Genomic DNA, 17,611 nt, shown 5'->3' with positions numbered 1-17,611 from the left:
GTGCTTCACGGGGTAGTTTGGGCAGGGATTGTCTTGGGCCAACGAGGTGGGCGCTTAAGCATTGGGCGTTGTTTGTCCTCCGCCCTTGAGGATGAGTTGTGCATCAGCCAATCAGACCGCATATCAGCCATCTAGCACACCGTCTCAACTCTTGACAATATTCGACAAAACTAAAAATGCCAACGATAAGCCATTATCGTGTTCTCTCAGTTTTCCCAATTGTCGGACCTCATTGGAGGGCAATCGAGATTACCTGGTTTGAGATGCTATTGATGTTTGGTTTCAGAATCTCGTCTTCTACAGGCTGAAACACCACAAGCTCTCAGGGTTTGATCTACGTCGCATCATACTTACGCAAATTGGCTCTTCTTCCGAGGATCCTGAGCATAATAAGTCACTTGAAACTCCCATAGCTTGAAGATACTGTACAAATTTATCGTATGTATACTGATTCGAACACATCTCTCAAATTAATTACCCCAGATATTGGGGTCTTCACCTAGATCACTGTAGTCAGGGTTCAGTGGTGTTCTCTCATTGGCATCCTCGTCGTTAGTGTCGTCATCTTCTTTGCCAACAACAAATTTGGCTGGTGAAGCAGGCGAAACAGTGCCATCTGTAAGCCGAGGGTGTACTACACCCACTGGTTCGCCGGTAGGTCTCCTGCGAGACGTGTTAGCACAAAACCATCCAAGTGAGACTACTAGAAACATACTGTAAATGAACAACATCTCTGTTGGGCCAATCAGACCTTGTTTCTCGTCGGGTTTGGTCTTGTTCTCGGTGCTCAGCTTCCGTATTCTCGACTGCCAAGTCGACCAACTGGCTACGACGAGAGTTAGATGTCGAAGCACTGGACTGACGTGGTGGATCACTTGGTCGTGGAGGACGGCGAGTTTTTGAGCTCGTCGGTCTACTTTCGCGATTTGATTCAGAGACATGGCTGTTTCTGTGCTTTCGCGCCTTTCGCACTACGTGACCGTGATCGGAGGTCTGACTCTGGTAGCTAACAGTCCGAGGTAAAACTTGATCGCGAGGAATAATGTTGGCTGTAATGACCGGATACTGATTCGATCAGTCAGCATGCGCCTTTCTATTAACAAGTGGTACCAAACTCACATTCCAGTCACCAAATTCCAATGCTCGTGCGTTGTTGAAGAGTCGCTCGTCGTCCTCGTCGATAGTGGTCTCTTCAAGTTCACCATATGAGCGGTACTTGTCAATGGTACTGTTTCGTTTGGGACCATCCGAGAGACTACGCTGTCCTGGGGCAATGCGTCCAGACAAGAGTGGTGTTCGACTATTGGTTTCCCCAGGTTTCGGTATCCAGTATTTGCCTTTTCCTCCTCGCTCGTATCTCATTCCTTCCATTACCCGTTTCACACGTGAGCTTGATTCCTCATGAGCAATGATATTGTCTCCCGAATCGAACAGGCGGTATTCGTAATCATTTCCTTGGAATGTCTGTTTGGTGTCCTCGATGAGATCCCGAATCCCAAAAGCGTCCCTTAGCGCATACTTGACTGGCATACGAGCTGAAGATACTCTATTATCCGCGTAATCATGCCACGAGAAAGCATACCAGTGAGCAATTGCAAAAGCCGGCATCTCTAAACAAATCAAGGTGTCCTGGATAGCTGCAGCAAGATTGTCCGGTGTATAACCCGCCACACCATTCGGGATAGCGCCAAGCCATTGAAGAATTGACAAGAAAAAGCCTTGCCAGTACGATGCGAAGATGATGAGCTTGACACAGAGGAATTTCGGGACTGGACGGAACGGTTTCATGTCATCGTGCATGCAAATCCAGAATAGCGCCAAAGAGTACAAGCTGACACTGACGCTGACATTATAGATAATACCTGTCCAAAGATAACCAGAGGATGCTCCAATGTACCCCTCTTGATAAGTATCAGTCGCCTTCATGATGATTGATGCCAACGCAAGAATCGGCTTTAGCCAAGCATATTGCAAGATGCCTCTTTTGATTGCAAGAAATGTATGCGGATCCGAAATATCTACTTTGGAAAGAAATGTATTTAGCGGCCACATGTGTTGGACTGGTGGTCGTCCGTGTGTCATTATAATCAGTGCTCGTTCGCCGCCAAGGAAGTTGATCAGTAACTGAAAAAAGGTATAGATGGTAAATGCCTAATGGACGTTAGAGCCAATTCGTCGAATGGGAACCCCTATTTTGATCTGCCATACCTCGTATATATCTCGAACGGGATCTAAAAACATAGCGGCTTTAAGGGAGATGATACTGGTCCATGACGAGGCAGCATAGATCGGGATCCTGTCACGCAAGTTAGGGGGTGAAGTTCATATGGGCAAATCACATTCAAGACACCCACATCAAAAGTATTCGTACAACATAGCGCTGAAGCAAAGGCTTCCGGTAGTTTTTCCTAAACCAATCGCACGCTATTAGACTAGGTCTAGAGTATTCAAGGTATGCGCACGAACATTTGTAGCCATATCGACCTAGTAGGAACGGATATTGTTGTTAGTTTTCAGGACCGCACCCAGAAGAATTCGATAGCGTACACGATAGATAGTAAAGTAGCCACTAGAGATGCTACTCCAGATATAATAATAAGCACACGCGTGAGCCTCGAGCCGGTGCCCCCAGAAGATGCTATAGTCCACTCCATCTCAGATCGATATCAGAGTAACAGTAGAAAGAAGCGCGGTTCGAAGTCGGAGCTCGATTACATGTCGTGCCTATCCAAGCCTCACACGATCATTCGAATTTCATCGTGAGCGCCGTGCGAATAAACCGAGCAAATATCACACTAGTCGTGGGGTGATGTAAAGCAAGAAGAAATAATAACGATGATGGCCACCAGGCAGGAGGATTCTTTGGGACAGTCAGGGAGCTAGCTTCTCCGCAGACCCACCCCATGACGCGTGATTATTGATTGATAAGAGCCTGAGCGGACCACCTCTTTCCCTAAGGACTACACTGTACATTTTTATTTCTACCTCGACAAACACAGGAAAAGAGAATACGATGGTGATGATAAGTGGACATTTTCTTGGATACCCACATATCGATTCATAAAACATCCATTGAGTTTGGTGACAGACAGGCCATAGTAACTTACTGAATTCGCGGAAATAATGCATACTCCACATCGGCATTGTCGTTGAACCTGCCGATATGGCTTCATCTGCCATTTCTCTGCAGCCTCTCACATCGGGTCCCCAGTTCAACTGGTAGGTCAGCTGTATGAATTCTGCATTTGATGGGTCATTGACTAGGTCTCCATTCTAGGTTCTTTCTGCTGGAGCTCATTGTTTGCGGGATCCTGTAAGATCGACTTGTGATGATATAAATCTGAACAACAGCTAACACACGCGCTTTGCAGGACCCTGTTCTTCCTCTTCTACTTCAATCGTCTCATCGCGACTCTAGTTTCGTACGGCATACGGGCGTATACGTGGCACTATTACCGAGCTTATGTCGACATCCAGGCCCTTCAAGTCTCGTTACTTGGCGGAAGAATATTCTTCAAGGGACTACGGTACCATGGGGTCAATGAGACTATCCTCGTTCAGCGGGGACACATTACATGGAACTACTGGATGCGAACTGTGAGAAGGCTGGACTTGACAAGGAAAGATACAACCCCTGGAACAAAGAACCAGTCCTTCGTGGCTAGTGATGGAGGGTCAGTAATAGCAAATCCTGATGTTCAAGCCAATGGAACAGAAGAAAGCGGTGGCTTAAAACCAGAAATTCATCTTCCTTGCCGGATAGTGATCAATCTTTCCGGATTGGAGTGGTTCGTGTACAATCGAACTCCGGCCTACGATGATATACTCTCCGGTTTTAACCCTTCTACAGATGAGTCACTACACTCGCAGGAAGATAATCGTACAAGTACATCAGGCACAAGTACCGGTCGACAAGCAGCTGAGAGCGACCCCTCTCCGCGCTTCAAGCCTACTACTTCTAAAGAGTCAACAAATGGTACTGTGCCGCCCATCAGACTTCAAGAGCGTCGCATAAACACGGCATTCTCGTCTATTAAAGATGTTTCCGCTCACAAAGACGAGGCTTTGGAGGCTGCTTGGACTTTTCTACAGTTCCTGCCAATACAAGTGGACTGTACGAAGGGTGCCATCGTGGCGGGAAACGAGACTACGCATTCTCTGCTGACTGTGACGTTCGACAAAGGAGTTGGGTCTGTCGACGCATCAGATGTCGGCACACTCGACATATATCGCCAGCTAATTAAGTTTGACATCTCACACCCCGTGGTTCAGATTCGACCCAATCCCGATTTCAAGCAAGAACAGTTGGCGACGGCTCGGACTATGAACCCTTTTTACCACGACGAAGCGGAACGCAAGGCAAGAAGAAGCTATCGTATGGCATATCGACGCAGAAAGCATGAAGTCTGGCACTCGCTTCGTAGTTTGATTCCCTATTTCCAAAGATCCGTGGAATCTTTCCACGAGAAAGGAACAAATACCACATCGACTAGTCATACCGGGTTTCCCGTCCACGATCAATGGCTTGGTCTTACTCGCTACATGGAAGAGACAACGAAAAATCACGAGGGATGGAATGCTGTGGAATACGCGAGATACTCGACCATTTTAGATTGTCCCTCACTCAGTTTAACGTACTATTGGGATATACCAGGAATGGTGCCTTCAGAACACTACGAATCAAATTCGTCCGTTCAAAAAGCATCCGTTGACATCAATGGCCACGCTCCCCCAGAATGGGGTATGGAATTGAGAGTCAAAAGTGGCACTATTAATTATGGTCCATGGGCGGACCGCGAACGTGTCAAGCTACAAAATGTTTTTTTCCCAAACAACTTCCGAAGTGCTCAAGCAGAAGCAGCCTTGAAACCTGGAAGCGTCAGACGAAGCACAAAATTCAGATTCGTCTTGGAAATAACAGATGAGACGACTTTGAGGATCCCTACCCGAGAGGAATCCAAGGACTGGCAATGGAAAGGCCGAGCTGATGCTATCCGCAGTGCTTCGAAGCTCAAGAAGCAGAAATCGAAACGACAATGGAGAGGCAAAGATAACGAAAAGACGAATGTTAGTCCAGAGATCCGTCCATTTGGCTGGCTTACACTTCGTATTTCTCAAGACTCAACAGTCACCTATGACATGGACATGGTTGCTTCAGATAAAGGGTTCTTCAACCAGATTCGTCTTGACCTACGAGATTGCAAGCTGTCTTCAAGCGTTAATCACGGTTTACTTTGGCAAAGCTCACGACAGCTAATAACTTGTGATCTTTCTAATCCACTTGTTTGGAATGCTCTCCATACATGGTCTTTCGATATAGTTAGCCATGACTTGCAACTTTTCTTACTACGAGATCATATATTCCTGATAACAGATCTCGTAAGTGATTGGACGTCAAACTCAACCTCAGAATATTACACTTTTGTGCCGTTTGTGTACAAAATTCAGCTTTCATTTAATGACCTGCGCCTATATCTGAACGTGAACGAGTCCAATATCATTAACAATCCTTCCGATCTTGATGATAACACTTTTATTCTGCTCAAGGCACCGAATCTGATGTCTAATGTCAGTATCCCGTCTGACATATTCCGAGCCGAACAAAGTAACTTTACCTTTGACGTGGCCACTCAAGAGTGTGTCGTTGATCTCGTGACTCCTCTATGGCATACATTACATACTTTCCTCAAAGACAATTCTCTTGGCCGCTTTTCGAACTTGTCGATAGACGGGACATACACTCTCAATGCTGGAGCATCGCCTCTATTGGATACTCTGGCGATGAACATCGTTGCAGATGACCCTAGATGTTACCTTTACGGGTTCTTAATTCGCTATTTCATGAAGATAAGGGAAAATTATTTTGGAGAGGATATGCATTTCAAAACGTTGGAAGAGTTTCAAGAAGCTGCCAATGCCACCGTCGAAAACAAAACCGTCCAGATTACGTCTAATCCTGCCAAGAAGCTTAGCGAGTTGGATGTGATACTCAATCTAATCATTAGAAACCCATGCGCATTGTTACCAACTAATATTTATGACCATTCTCAGTGTCTTCGCCTGAACGCTGCATCTCTTGATCTTGACCTGCGGTTCACTAGCTACTATATGGATTTGCAGGTGGACCTTACCCCTACAGAAATATCACTAGAGTCTATTCAGTCAGACGGCGAAGTTATTATTTCGAATACTCAAATGTTTATTGATGGAGTCTCGGTCTATGGTCATCGTGTGTTTGGATTACCGCCGACTGAACCTACATATGTCTGCAATTGGGATTTTGAAGTAGGGAAACTTGTGGGAGAATGTAGTACACAGTTTTTGCGCTCTGCAGGTGCCGCTATTCGGAATTTGGACTTCACCATGGACGACGAGGAGAACGCATTCCCACCATTGCATCCATTCGTATTACACGATGTTACGTTCTTGCGTGCTAAGATTGCTTCTGTCCATCTCTCTGTTCTGGTAGAACAGACCGCAATTGTGCTGGCTGCCGGGCTCATTCTCTTCAAGCTCAACGATTGGTCTCGATCCCGATTCTCTAAGCGCTTGTCGGGAAGCGTTCCAGATATGATGATATCTGTCATTGACAGAAAGTCTGCCGCAAGACAGAACGAAAGATCAACCTCAGTGACAACTTACGCTCTAATACAAACGAACATAAATGTGTCAATGCTGTTTCGAAAATTCAATCTTTCCGAGGATCGCAAACATCAACAATATCATATCAGAGAAAATGATCAAAGAACATATCGTACACCGTGGTTGTTACTTGATTCGAACGATGCAGTCACCTTTTCTGACAACTCTAAAATCCATCCTCCCACTATGTCATTTCCCCCAATGCCCGAACCTGTGGCCGAAGTTGTGCAAACAATGGAACAGCCCGACTTTCTGTCTAGTCACCGCAGACTCTTGAGTCGCAAGAGCTCATTTTTGTCGTTCAGTGGCTCGAACTCGAGACATGTCAAGCGAGATGACACGACACAGCTTTCCATAAATCCATTCGATCGAGATTTTAGTCTCCAACAAGCAACTGATCCTCCTCCTAACCCACATGAAACAGAAACATACCACCAACAAAGGCAAATCTCACCAGAGGTGGGACAAATGTTTGATCGTGAGCCGACTGTTCGATCAAATGATATACCACGTTCTATGCTTGGGCCATCGGGCCCCTGGGCTATGCCACACTTCCATTACTACAAGATAAGACCGGATTCAAGCCATCTCCCACCCCTTCCAAAATTTGAGGAAGAAAAAGGGAAAATTATAGAAGAAGACAATTTCACAGCAAGTTTCGGCAACGATGAAACAGCCCACTCAGACCTCTTTTGTGAAATTCAGCCGGGGCTACAAGGGTACTGTACACCCATGTTCTTCCAAGTAGTCTCTTCTCTACTAGACGATGTGCAGCCAAACGACCCAATCGACCTGATCGATTCGCTGCAAGTTAGAGTGATTTCTGATATTGTGAAACATCAGAAGAATAAGAAAAAGCAGCCGAAGACCTCATCAAGCTTTTCCATCAAAGTGCCAGCTGCGATTTTTACCATCTTGAATAAGCTGGAGGGGTTGGAAGATGCTTCACAATTTGCCATGCAAGACCAGTACCAAGTTTCGTGCACACAGTTCAAGCTTATGATGCAGAATACATCAGCAAAGGGCGAACAGGATCTGATCCGTGATAGCCAAAAAGCCATAATTCTACATTCCACGACGGAACGCATTTCAATAAGTGCCACAGGTGGGCAGACTAAAACGTGTCCAGATAAAGCGGAGCTTAGACTGTCGCTGGAAGATATCATGTTTTGGATCGTCATCTCGTCGAAGACCAGCTCTCACCTACAGATGCGCACTGTTGAGGCACTGAACGCTACGAAATCAGCGATGCCGCTTGCAGGCCTCGTACAACGCACAACAGCCCTAGTAGATTCTGTTGCGTCTTCCTTTCAATCAATACCTTCTTCAGATGATCGCTTGCGTTATCTAGTCTGGTCCATAACAACATCCGCCGGCGGTATGCCGGACCCATTGTTCGTGACACGCCCAGCCTATGTGTTACGTGGATTGCAGTCTCATCTTCGAGTCCACGATTCTTGGAAAATCGTATCACGCTTACGCAACATGTATCGAAATTTACCGCAAGACAAACAAAAGACAATAAGAGCCAGTTGCTTCGAACTTGGCTCTCGCTGTCCAGGTGATGCTATGGAGAAAGTCTTCCGCGACTTCAACAATTGGCGACCTTGGGACCTAGCACATGTAGAAAAGAGCCATGCGATGAGAGCCATTTGGGGAGATAGCGTTGAGTCTGACACGCCTCCTACGAAGCCGGTAAATCTCTCATGTAACTTGAAGACTATAAAAGTTATAATTGAACCTGGTCCGAGACAGTGTGATATCAGCGTGGTTGATATATCTGTTGCGATCGCTTTTACCTCATCAACAAAAGACAACACAACGCCGTACAGCAACTCACTCTCTATCCGCTCACATTGCTCGAATTCGGCATTGCGTCTACGATGGGAGATTCTTGATCTTGTAGAAGGGATTGCCGAGGCAATGTCGAAAACTCAGTCCCCCTCGACTGAAGTTCCACCCTCACCTAATGAACATAAAAGGCCAGCAGAAGCTACAGAAATACATGTCTTCATTGGCACAGACGACGGATCGATCAGCTTGGATGGAATCAACATAGGACTGTTTCTGCATGGATATGGCTTGAATGGCTCTATCGTCTTAAGCCCAGGTAATGAGAAACAACCGGAGCAGGCAACGATTCTTTTGAATGGACAGGGATGCTCAACGAAGCTCTCAAGCCATAATAAGCCTCTAATGATGTGGGAAGTTTTGCAACCACACTTTTATGGCTCCCATTCATCTCTACGAGGCCGAGATAGAATCATCGATGATTGGAAGCTGGCCGGCTCTTGTCGAAGTCTGATCTATAACCTGCAAGAAGATCCACTCAATGGTATACATGTTGCCGGCAGAGTTGTGGAAGATGAAGTACAATATATAAGTTCTCTCATTCGGCGCCTTGATACATCTCCAAAAGCGAAACCGTCGTCTAAGCCTATTTATAAGGCAAATGAAATGATGCGCGACCACCATTTCCATATTGCCCTGTTCTTGGAGGATTATCAGCTCAATTTCCGCCTACTACCGTCCCTGGTCTACTCAATTGACGGCAAAGTGGCTCGCATGTCCGTTTTGTCGGACATTGCGAACGAAATAGAGATTGACTTTGACGTTAAAAGAAACCATCATATCTTCCACACCATGGAAAAAGAGAAGTCTCGGTCCGTGTCTGAGATTGATATCCCACCAATCAATGGGAGAATTTCAGGCACGATGTCCGCTGAAATAATGTCGTTGAAAACAGACGTTACTGTCGAACGGGTGAAGTTGGAAGCAAGTGCGTTGCGTAGCTTGTTGGATGTGGTTAGACGACCCGAGATGTCTCATTATATGTCGGACTGTTCCAGCAGCGTCGATGAGCTTCGTTCCCATTTGAGTGAAATACTAGCCAGTACAGAGTCTACGCCACAGTCTCCAGTCGGCTCCGTCCGTCAAAGAGCGATATCTTACAATGTCCGCCTCACGATGGCGGGTTGGCTTATTCACGCTCGTGCTCCAGGTTTGAAGAATAAGGATTATTCAGCTGACATGAACTTCATTCTTGGCTCGACACAGGTGCATGTTGACGCGGCAGATCAAAATACCAAATTCGACTCGCCGAATATACATGCGAACGTATCTCAAATCGGCCTGGAATTGATCAAACATGAGCGTTCGCGAGCTCAATCGTATGGTAGCCTCGGACTTGATATCAGTTTCTGTGCAACATCACGGTTCAATGAGTCTGATCAAACAGTTCGCGTATACAGCCTGAGTAGTAAAGGGTTCAATGTGAATTTGTATGCCGAGACAGCGTCTTTGGTAATCGATATCGCAGCACACTTGCAGAATCGCATCAAAAACCTGGATTTGACCGAAGATATGAGACGATTGAAACGACTTGGCCGACTTGCACGTGCCCGCAGTCTTGTACCATCTAGCCCGCTACCGGAACTCAATATTGTCGACGTGGAGGAATCTCATTCCCTATCGTTCCTGAAGGCAATGTATTCAGTCGAGCTATCAAACATCCAGGTTTGTTGGGTCATGGACGACAAACACCACCCGAAAGCCGGAGTTCAGCCCGAAGACTTGGTTTTCTCGATTGGACAGGTGTCGCTTTCAACATCTGGAGATAATTCTGCTAAACTTCGCATCCAAGACACCCAGTTACAAATTGCACCGAAATTTCAAGAGAGAGGAAAGCGTTCCTTGAACTCCGCTTTGATGCCGGAGGTTGTATTCAACGTGGCATATCTATTTACCAAGGATGAGTTACGGCTTGCTTTCCAAGCAGCAGGGAAGGCTCTCGATATACGCTCTACCACAGGATTTATACTTCCAGCCAATCTTTTACAGAAGTCTATTGCATCAGCAGCAGAGAGACTGCGCGAGGCAAAAGCGATATGGTCCACGTCTCCATCACAGTCCCCTAGTGGGAATGCCTTACTTGGTAACAGACGGTTGTCATCTTTACTTGTCGATGTGGATTTTGCAGGTGCCGTTCTTAAACTCTTGGGTCGCCAACTTGATGATCAACAGACTCGCCTGGTAGCGACCGCTATGGGGAAGCGCCTGCCAGAAGGCAGATATGGACAATACGTGCAAGATAACTCTACAACAACCGCGTCCCTTACCAGCCCAGGCGTGGCTCTGAAAGTGCAATACGGCGACAACGGAATAGACGATCCAACATTAAATGCGGAGCTAAGAGTCAGCCCATCAAGTAACACACTCTTTCCAACGGTTGTCCCTCTCATCAAACAAATCTCATCTTCAATCAAAGAAGTTGTTGGTGATCAAAGTGACACAAATTCAACAACATCCCCCCGGCTACAGACACCAAAGATGCTGGAAGACCGCTCGATTGATGCCACAAATCCTGAAAGCATTCTTGGTCGGTGCAAGCTGAATATAGGTCTACGAATCTGCAAACAAGAATTCAGCCTGAGTTGTCAACCAATCGCGAGAGTGGCAGCTACCGCACAATTTGAGGATATCTTCGTCACCGTCAACACAGTACAGTCTCAAGAACAACGCCGTTTCTTTGCGATTTTGATTGCGTGCAATAATCTCCACGCATCAGTCAAACATGTGTACTCAAATGAGTCAACTGCCAGCTTTGAAGTGGAATCTGTCGTAATGTCGCTGATGAACAGCAAGCACGTGAGCACAACAAGTGGAATCTCCGCGATATTGAAGGTCAGCCCGATGAAAACTATGATCAACGCCAAGCAAGTCCAGGACTTTCTCCTATTCCGCGAGATCTGGGTTCCTTCTGACGACGAGGATTCCTCAAATGTCGCTCCAACGCCCGCTCCAACGCCTGCCGACTCACAGGCTCTGATGGTTCAACGTTATCAACAAGTGGCATCGGCTGATTCCTTCCCATGGAATGCAGTATTATCAATTGATGAACTGCAAATTCAACTAGACCTTGGGCAGACTCTTGGAAAAGCTGATTTCGTAATCAAGAATTTTTGGGTCTCTTCCAAAAAGACATCAAATTTGGAGCAAAACTTGTGTGGTGGATTTGAGGTCATGGCTATTGAGAGCAAGGGTAGAATGAGTGGTTCCGTTACACTAGAAAAGATGAGGGTACGAACCTCTATAAAATGGCCCGATGAGTCCTCAGAATTAGGTCAAACACCGCTCATTCAAGCATCTATTGGGTTTGGCCAGCTACAAGCCAACACATCATTCGAATACCAACCATTCTTAGTGGCGGACATTGTTGCATTCGATTTCTTGATGTACAATGTCCGCCAGCCTGTCCAAGATCGGCTTGTCAGCATCCTGGAAGGCGAGAAAGTGCAAGTATTTTGCACAACATTGACGGCGTCACAATCTTTGGCCCTTTATCAGACATGGCAACGCTTAGTACAAGATAAGCATGCGGCTTATGAGGCTTCTCTTAAGGAAATAGAAAGCTTTTTCCGCCGCAAGTCTGCGATGACGACGACGTCTTCTATTAGCAGCCCCCCATTGCCGCAAACAACGCGAGAGGATGATTTGGAAAAGCCCCCGGTTACCCTTCATACCGATGTTGTGGTGACCTTGAAAGCTGTCAACGTTGGTGCATTTCCCAGCACATTCTTCGATAATCAAATCTTCAAGATGGAAGCACTCGATGCCCAGGCGCGTTTTGGAGTGTCTTTAGGAGAGGATGACAGAATCCATAGCTCGTTGGGTCTGACATTGGGCCAGCTTCGCGTTGCCCTATCCGGCGTCAATCGACCAACTGCAGCTGAGATGAAGGAATTGTCGGTGGCAGAAGTTGCAGCACGCGCAACAGGTTCTCGCGGCGGTACCATATTAAAGGTCCCTCGGGTGCTTGCTAGCATGCAAACCTGGCAGAGCTTGACGTCCAATGAAATTGACTACATCTTCAAAAGTGCGTTCGAAGGGAAGGTCGATGTGGGATGGAACTATTCAAGAATCAGCTTCATCCGAGGGATGTGGTCCGCTCACTCTCGAGCATTGGCAGACCGACTTGGAAAGCCGTTACCTCCATCTGCCGTGCGTATCACGGGGGGGCCGAAACCAGGGGTCCCCGAGGAGGGTGTCAACGGCCAAGAAGACGCTGGAACCAACGACAAGGAGCAGCAGAACCCAGACGAGAAAATCACTGCCGTCGTGGATGTGCCTCAATCCAAATACGTATACCATGCCTTGGAGCCTCCGTTGATTGAAACTCCGCAGTTGCGAGACATGGGCGAAGCTACTCCGCCACTCGAGTGGATTGGGTTAAATCGAGACCGGCTACCAAATGTCACGCATCAAATTATCATCGTGACGCTGTTGGAGGTTGCTAAAGAAGTGTCGGAAGCCTATGGCAAGATTCTTGGATGAGATATTCACCCTTCATATTCACTATTTCATTTCATTCTTGTACATATATATTTTGCATGCTGTCTGGCGTTTGTATTTATCACCGAGATATCAATCCGAATTGTGATTTGCTATATACACAGACTCTTAGATACGTACGCAGATATGGATGTCAGGCAGCGAAAACTTGATGCTGTTCGGCGTTAGGGCTTAACGCCGGGGCGAGAGGTATCCCGCGCATGCTGATTGGCTGGTTGCGGCTCCGATTGTTTGTCCTAAGGAACAACAAGTCCATTATGTACGTAAATAGGGGGGAAAAATTGAAGCCTAGTAATTGTTAATAGATTCAATTTGAACACTTCATATCCATGTTCATGTCATATCAAGGACGAGATACAGCTTGGCTGTGTCAGGTGTGATTTCGAATCCTGCTTCTGCTACGGCGTCGATTGGATTGCCCCACCATGCAAGCAAGAAAGAAGCTTAGCTCGTTCAGATAATCGAAGGCCAATTCCGGTGAGCCGGAGGTGATTATAATAGGGAGTTGCAGAAACGATACTGTACTACGTACTACATAGTACGTAGTTGTCATAAGACCAACTAGACATAACTAAATCGCCTAACAAAACAACCATAGAAAAGATTGCTTGGAAAAAAATATGTATGTCATTGAGCAGGGCAGCTAGCGGGGATGCCGCACGCTTGGGCTGCGATTGGCGCAGCGCGAGGGAGGGGCCGATGTAATAAACGAGGGGCAAAATTTTTTCTCTTCGAGTCGTTTTGTTTGGCAGTGTTTGCGTGTTTGCTGGGCCAACTGATTATTAATGCCGCACAAATAGTTAACTAACTTAACTGGTTATGTTACTAACGTCCGTCCTTAGTTACTCGTACAGAGTATAGTTAACTAGTAACCAGTTAGTTATTGTATACGTATATGTCATCACCATTCAGACAGTCTGCTTGTGCCTCTTCTACACACACTCCCCCCCACGATGGCTCGAGATGATGTCTCTGTCCTCAAGAATGTAACGGCTTCCGGTAGATTCAGTAAAAACCTAAGAGCTTGATAATAATCGTAACAAATTCAACAAAAACTTATCGCAAGCGGCATTGTGCTGGCAACGGTCCGTCCTGCCATCAGAAATCAGACACCAGAGTGGACAGGCTGCCGGTCCTTCCCCACTTAAGCCCATTGCTCCTCCCCTCTCTTGCCTGCCTCGCTTTTTTTTCTTAATTCTTTTTCTTCTCCTTCCTCTTTCTCTCCTCTTCCTCTCTTTCCCCATCCCTTCCAGCTCTCTTAACCAACCGTAGGAGTAGCGCAGACAGGTTCTCTCTCTCCTCTTAGAGCAGTCAGGTCGAGCAAGTCCTCGGTCCTGATATACCTGTGTGTTCTTTTTATCTCCCACATTTTCAATCCCACAACCCCGCCTCTATAGGCCGTTGAGAAGAAAAAACCGCCAAAATGGTTCAGTAAGTTAGCACCTGTCGCAGTGGCTTTGATATGTCGATGAGATCTTCAAGACCTGCTGTCCTGATGAATACATTGATTTTTATTGATTCTTTACGATGAATTTGATGCTAATATCTCGTCTTCTAGCTTCACCATCGAAGAGGTTCGTCAAGCTCGACGGCAGTCCCTCGGATGATACAGGCTGTATTATCCGCTCTACGCACGCACAAATGCTGACCATAGATGATTACAGATCCGGGCCCTTATGGACCGTCCGGCCAACATCCGTAACATGTCCGTCATTGCTCACGGTATGTTTTTTTTTTTTAAAAAAAAAAGAAAAAAAATTCTGTATCATCTTGGCAACGCAAGCTAACGACATGGGTTTATAGTCGATCACGGAAAGTCCACTTTGACCGACTCTCTCGTTCAGCGTGCTGGTATCATTTCTGCCGCCAAGGCCGGTGAAGCTCGGTTTACGGATACACGTGCAGATGAACAGGAGCGTGGTATCACCATCAAGTCCACTGCCATCTCTCTTTATGCCCATCTCCCCGATGAGGATGATCTCAAGGATATCCCCCAGAAGGTCGATGGTAACGAGTTCTTGATCAACTTGATCGACTCGCCCGGTCACGTCGATTTCTCTTCTGAGGTCACTGCTGCTCTCCGTGTCACTGACGGTGCCTTGGTCGTCGTCGACACTGTCGAGGGTGTTTGCGTGCAGACTGAGACTGTCCTTCGTCAGGCTCTCGGTGAGCGTATTAAGCCCGTTGTCATCATCAACAAGGTCGACCGTGCCCTTCTCGAACTCCAGGTTTCCAAGGAAGATCTTTACCAGTCTTTCTCTCGTACCATCGAGTCTGTCAACGTCATCATCGCTACCTACTTCGACAAGGCTCTTGGTGATGTCCAGGTCTACCCTGACCGCGGAACCGTCGCTTTCGGTTCCGGTCTTCACGGATGGGCTTTCACCGTCCGTCAGTTCGCTGTCAAGTACGCCAAGAAATTCGGTGTTGACCGCAAGAAGATGATGGAGCGTCTCTGGGTAAATACTCCATGATAATCCCGTCGAAAATAGTATGGTTGCTAATATATTACAGGGCGACAACTTCTTCAACCCCAAGACCAAGAAGTGGACCAAGTCGGACTCATACGAGGGCAAGTCTCTTGAGCGTGCTTTCAACCAGTTCATCTTGGACCCTATCTTCAAGATCTTCGCTGCCGTTACCCACAACAAGAAGGAGGAGATCGCCACTCTTATTGAGAAGCTCGACATCAAGCTTGCTACTGAAGAGAAGGATCTTGAGGGCAAGGCTCTCTTGAAGGTTGTCATGCGCAAGTTCTTGCCTGCTGCTGATGCTCTTATGGAGATGATGGTTCTCCACCTTCCTTCCCCCGTTACTGCTCAGAAGTACCGTGCCGAGACCTTGTACGAGGGACCTACTGATGACGAGGCCTGCATTTCCATCCGTGACTGCAACGCCAAGGGTCCTCTCATGCTTTACGTCTCCAAGATGGTGCCCACCTCCGATAAGGGTCGTTTCTTCGCTTTCGGTCGTGTCTTCTCCGGTACCGTCAAGTCCGGTCTTAAGGTCCGTATCCAGGGTCCTAACTACACCCCTGGTAAGAAGGAGGACTTGTCCATCAAGGCTATCCAGCGTACCATTCTCATGATGGGTCGTTTTGTTGAGCCCATTGAGGATGTCCCCGCCGGTAACATCGTCGGTCTCGTCGGTGTTGACCAGTTCTTGCTCAAGTCTGGTACCCTCACCACCTCTGAGACTGCCCACAACTTGAAGGTCATGAAGTTCTCTGTCTCCCCTGTCGTGCGTCGCTCCGTCGAGGTCAAGAACGCCAACGATTTGCCCAAGCTTGTCGAAGGTCTCAAGCGTCTCTCCAAGTCCGACCCTTGTGTCCAGGTCTCCATCAACGAGTCTGGTGAGCACGTCGTTGCTGGTGCCGGTGAACTTCACTTGGAAATTTGCTTGAAGGATCTTGAGGAAGATCACGCTGGTGTTCCCCTCCGTATCTCTGACCCCGTCACTCAGTACCGTGAGACTGTCGGTGCCAAGTCCAGCATGACTGCCTTGTCCAAGTCTCCCAACAAGCACAACCGTCTCTACGTCGAGGCTGAGCCCCTTACCGAGGAGGTCTCCCAGGCTATCGAGAGTGGCAAGATCACTCCTCGTGACGATTTCAAGGCCCGTGCCCGTCTCCTTGCTGATGACTACGGTTGGGATGTTACCGATGCCCGTAAGATCTGGGCTTTCGGTCCTGACACTACCGGTGCCAACTTGCTCGTTGACCAGACCAAGGCTGTCCAGTACTTGAACGAAATCAAGGATTCCGTCGTTTCCGGTTTCCAGTGGGCTACTCGTGAAGGTCCTATTGCCGAGGAGCCTATGCGCTCTGTCCGCTTCAACGTCATGGACGTCACCCTCCACGCTGATGCTATCCACCGTGGTGGTGGTCAGATTATCCCCACCGCTCGTCGTGTGCTCTACGCCGCTACTCTCCTTGCCGAGCCCGGTCTCTTGGAGCCCATCTTCAACGTCGAGATTCAAGTTCCCGAGCAGGCTATGGGTGGTATCTACGGTGTCCTCACTCGTCGTCGTGGTCACGTCTACACTGAGGAGCAGCGTGTCGGTACTCCTCTCTTCACCGTCAAGGCTTACATGCCCGTCAACGAGTCTTTCGGTTTCAACGGAGATCTCCGTGCCGCCACTGGTGGACAGGCCTTCCCTCAATCCGTCTTCGATCACTGGGCAATCCTTCCTGGTGGTTCTCCTCTTGACCCGACCACCAAGCCTGGTCAGATCATTGTTGAGACCCGTAAGCGCAAGGGTCTTAAGGAGCAAGTTCCTGGATATGACAACGTAAGTCAAGTAACTACTACTTTTTCTGTATTGATGCTAACTTTCTTCTATAGTACTATGACAAGCTATAAAACATTATACAGGTCGTTAGTCGGACTAATCTCGCCTTGATGACAACTGGGCGCCAATTGTTACGAGTATGACGAATCCAGATGCCTGAAGGGAAATAGGCGAGACATGATATGATACCAATGTTAACGTTGATGAATTAGCCCTCGCCTCCTGTATGATGCAGTTCGGTCATTGGGAATGGGATTTACATCAGTAGAATACAGACCGGAGGGTCGTAGTTTACTATTTCCTTGTGTTTGTGATGAGTGTGAATTTT

At 47.4% G+C, this 17,611-nt stretch overlaps 3 protein-coding genes across 3 annotated transcripts; 2 read left to right on the top strand and 1 right to left on the bottom strand.

The window, feature by feature from the left end:
• Positions 1 to 144: 144 nt before the first annotated feature.
• EYB26_001995 (uncharacterized protein) lies at positions 145 to 2,654 on the bottom strand (the record flags this gene model as incomplete). The annotated part of the gene is made up of 10 exons (XM_054261303.1): positions 145 to 170; positions 254 to 266; positions 355 to 380; positions 479 to 663; positions 716 to 1,065; positions 1,120 to 2,151; positions 2,209 to 2,296; positions 2,355 to 2,408; positions 2,467 to 2,484; positions 2,548 to 2,654. The coding sequence occupies 10 exons, from the start codon at positions 2,652 to 2,654 to the stop codon at positions 145 to 147; spliced, it is 1,899 nt and encodes a 632-aa protein (XP_054117278.1).
• A 509-nt stretch (positions 2,655 to 3,163) lies between these two features.
• Positions 3,164 to 12,975, top strand: EYB26_001994 (uncharacterized protein; the record flags this gene model as incomplete). Its single annotated transcript, XM_054261302.1, has 3 exons — positions 3,164 to 3,219; positions 3,278 to 3,313; positions 3,372 to 12,975. The coding sequence occupies 3 exons, from the start codon at positions 3,164 to 3,166 to the stop codon at positions 12,973 to 12,975; spliced, it is 9,696 nt and encodes a 3,231-aa protein (XP_054117277.1).
• A 1,441-nt stretch (positions 12,976 to 14,416) lies between these two features.
• EYB26_001993 (uncharacterized protein) lies at positions 14,417 to 17,354 on the top strand (the record flags this gene model as incomplete). Its single annotated transcript, XM_054261301.1, has 6 exons — positions 14,417 to 14,424; positions 14,552 to 14,567; positions 14,658 to 14,715; positions 14,797 to 15,452; positions 15,508 to 17,283; positions 17,337 to 17,354. 6 exons carry the CDS (start codon positions 14,417 to 14,419, stop codon positions 17,352 to 17,354), a joined length of 2,532 nt encoding a protein of 843 aa, XP_054117276.1.
• Positions 17,355 to 17,611: the final 257 nt, after the last annotated feature.

This window comes from Talaromyces marneffei, chromosome 1, assembly GCF_009556855.1.
Source record: "Talaromyces marneffei chromosome 1, complete sequence".
Lineage (NCBI taxonomy): Eukaryota > Fungi > Ascomycota > Eurotiomycetes > Eurotiales > Trichocomaceae > Talaromyces > Talaromyces marneffei.
This window is presented reverse-complemented; position numbering and strand designations above follow the sequence as displayed.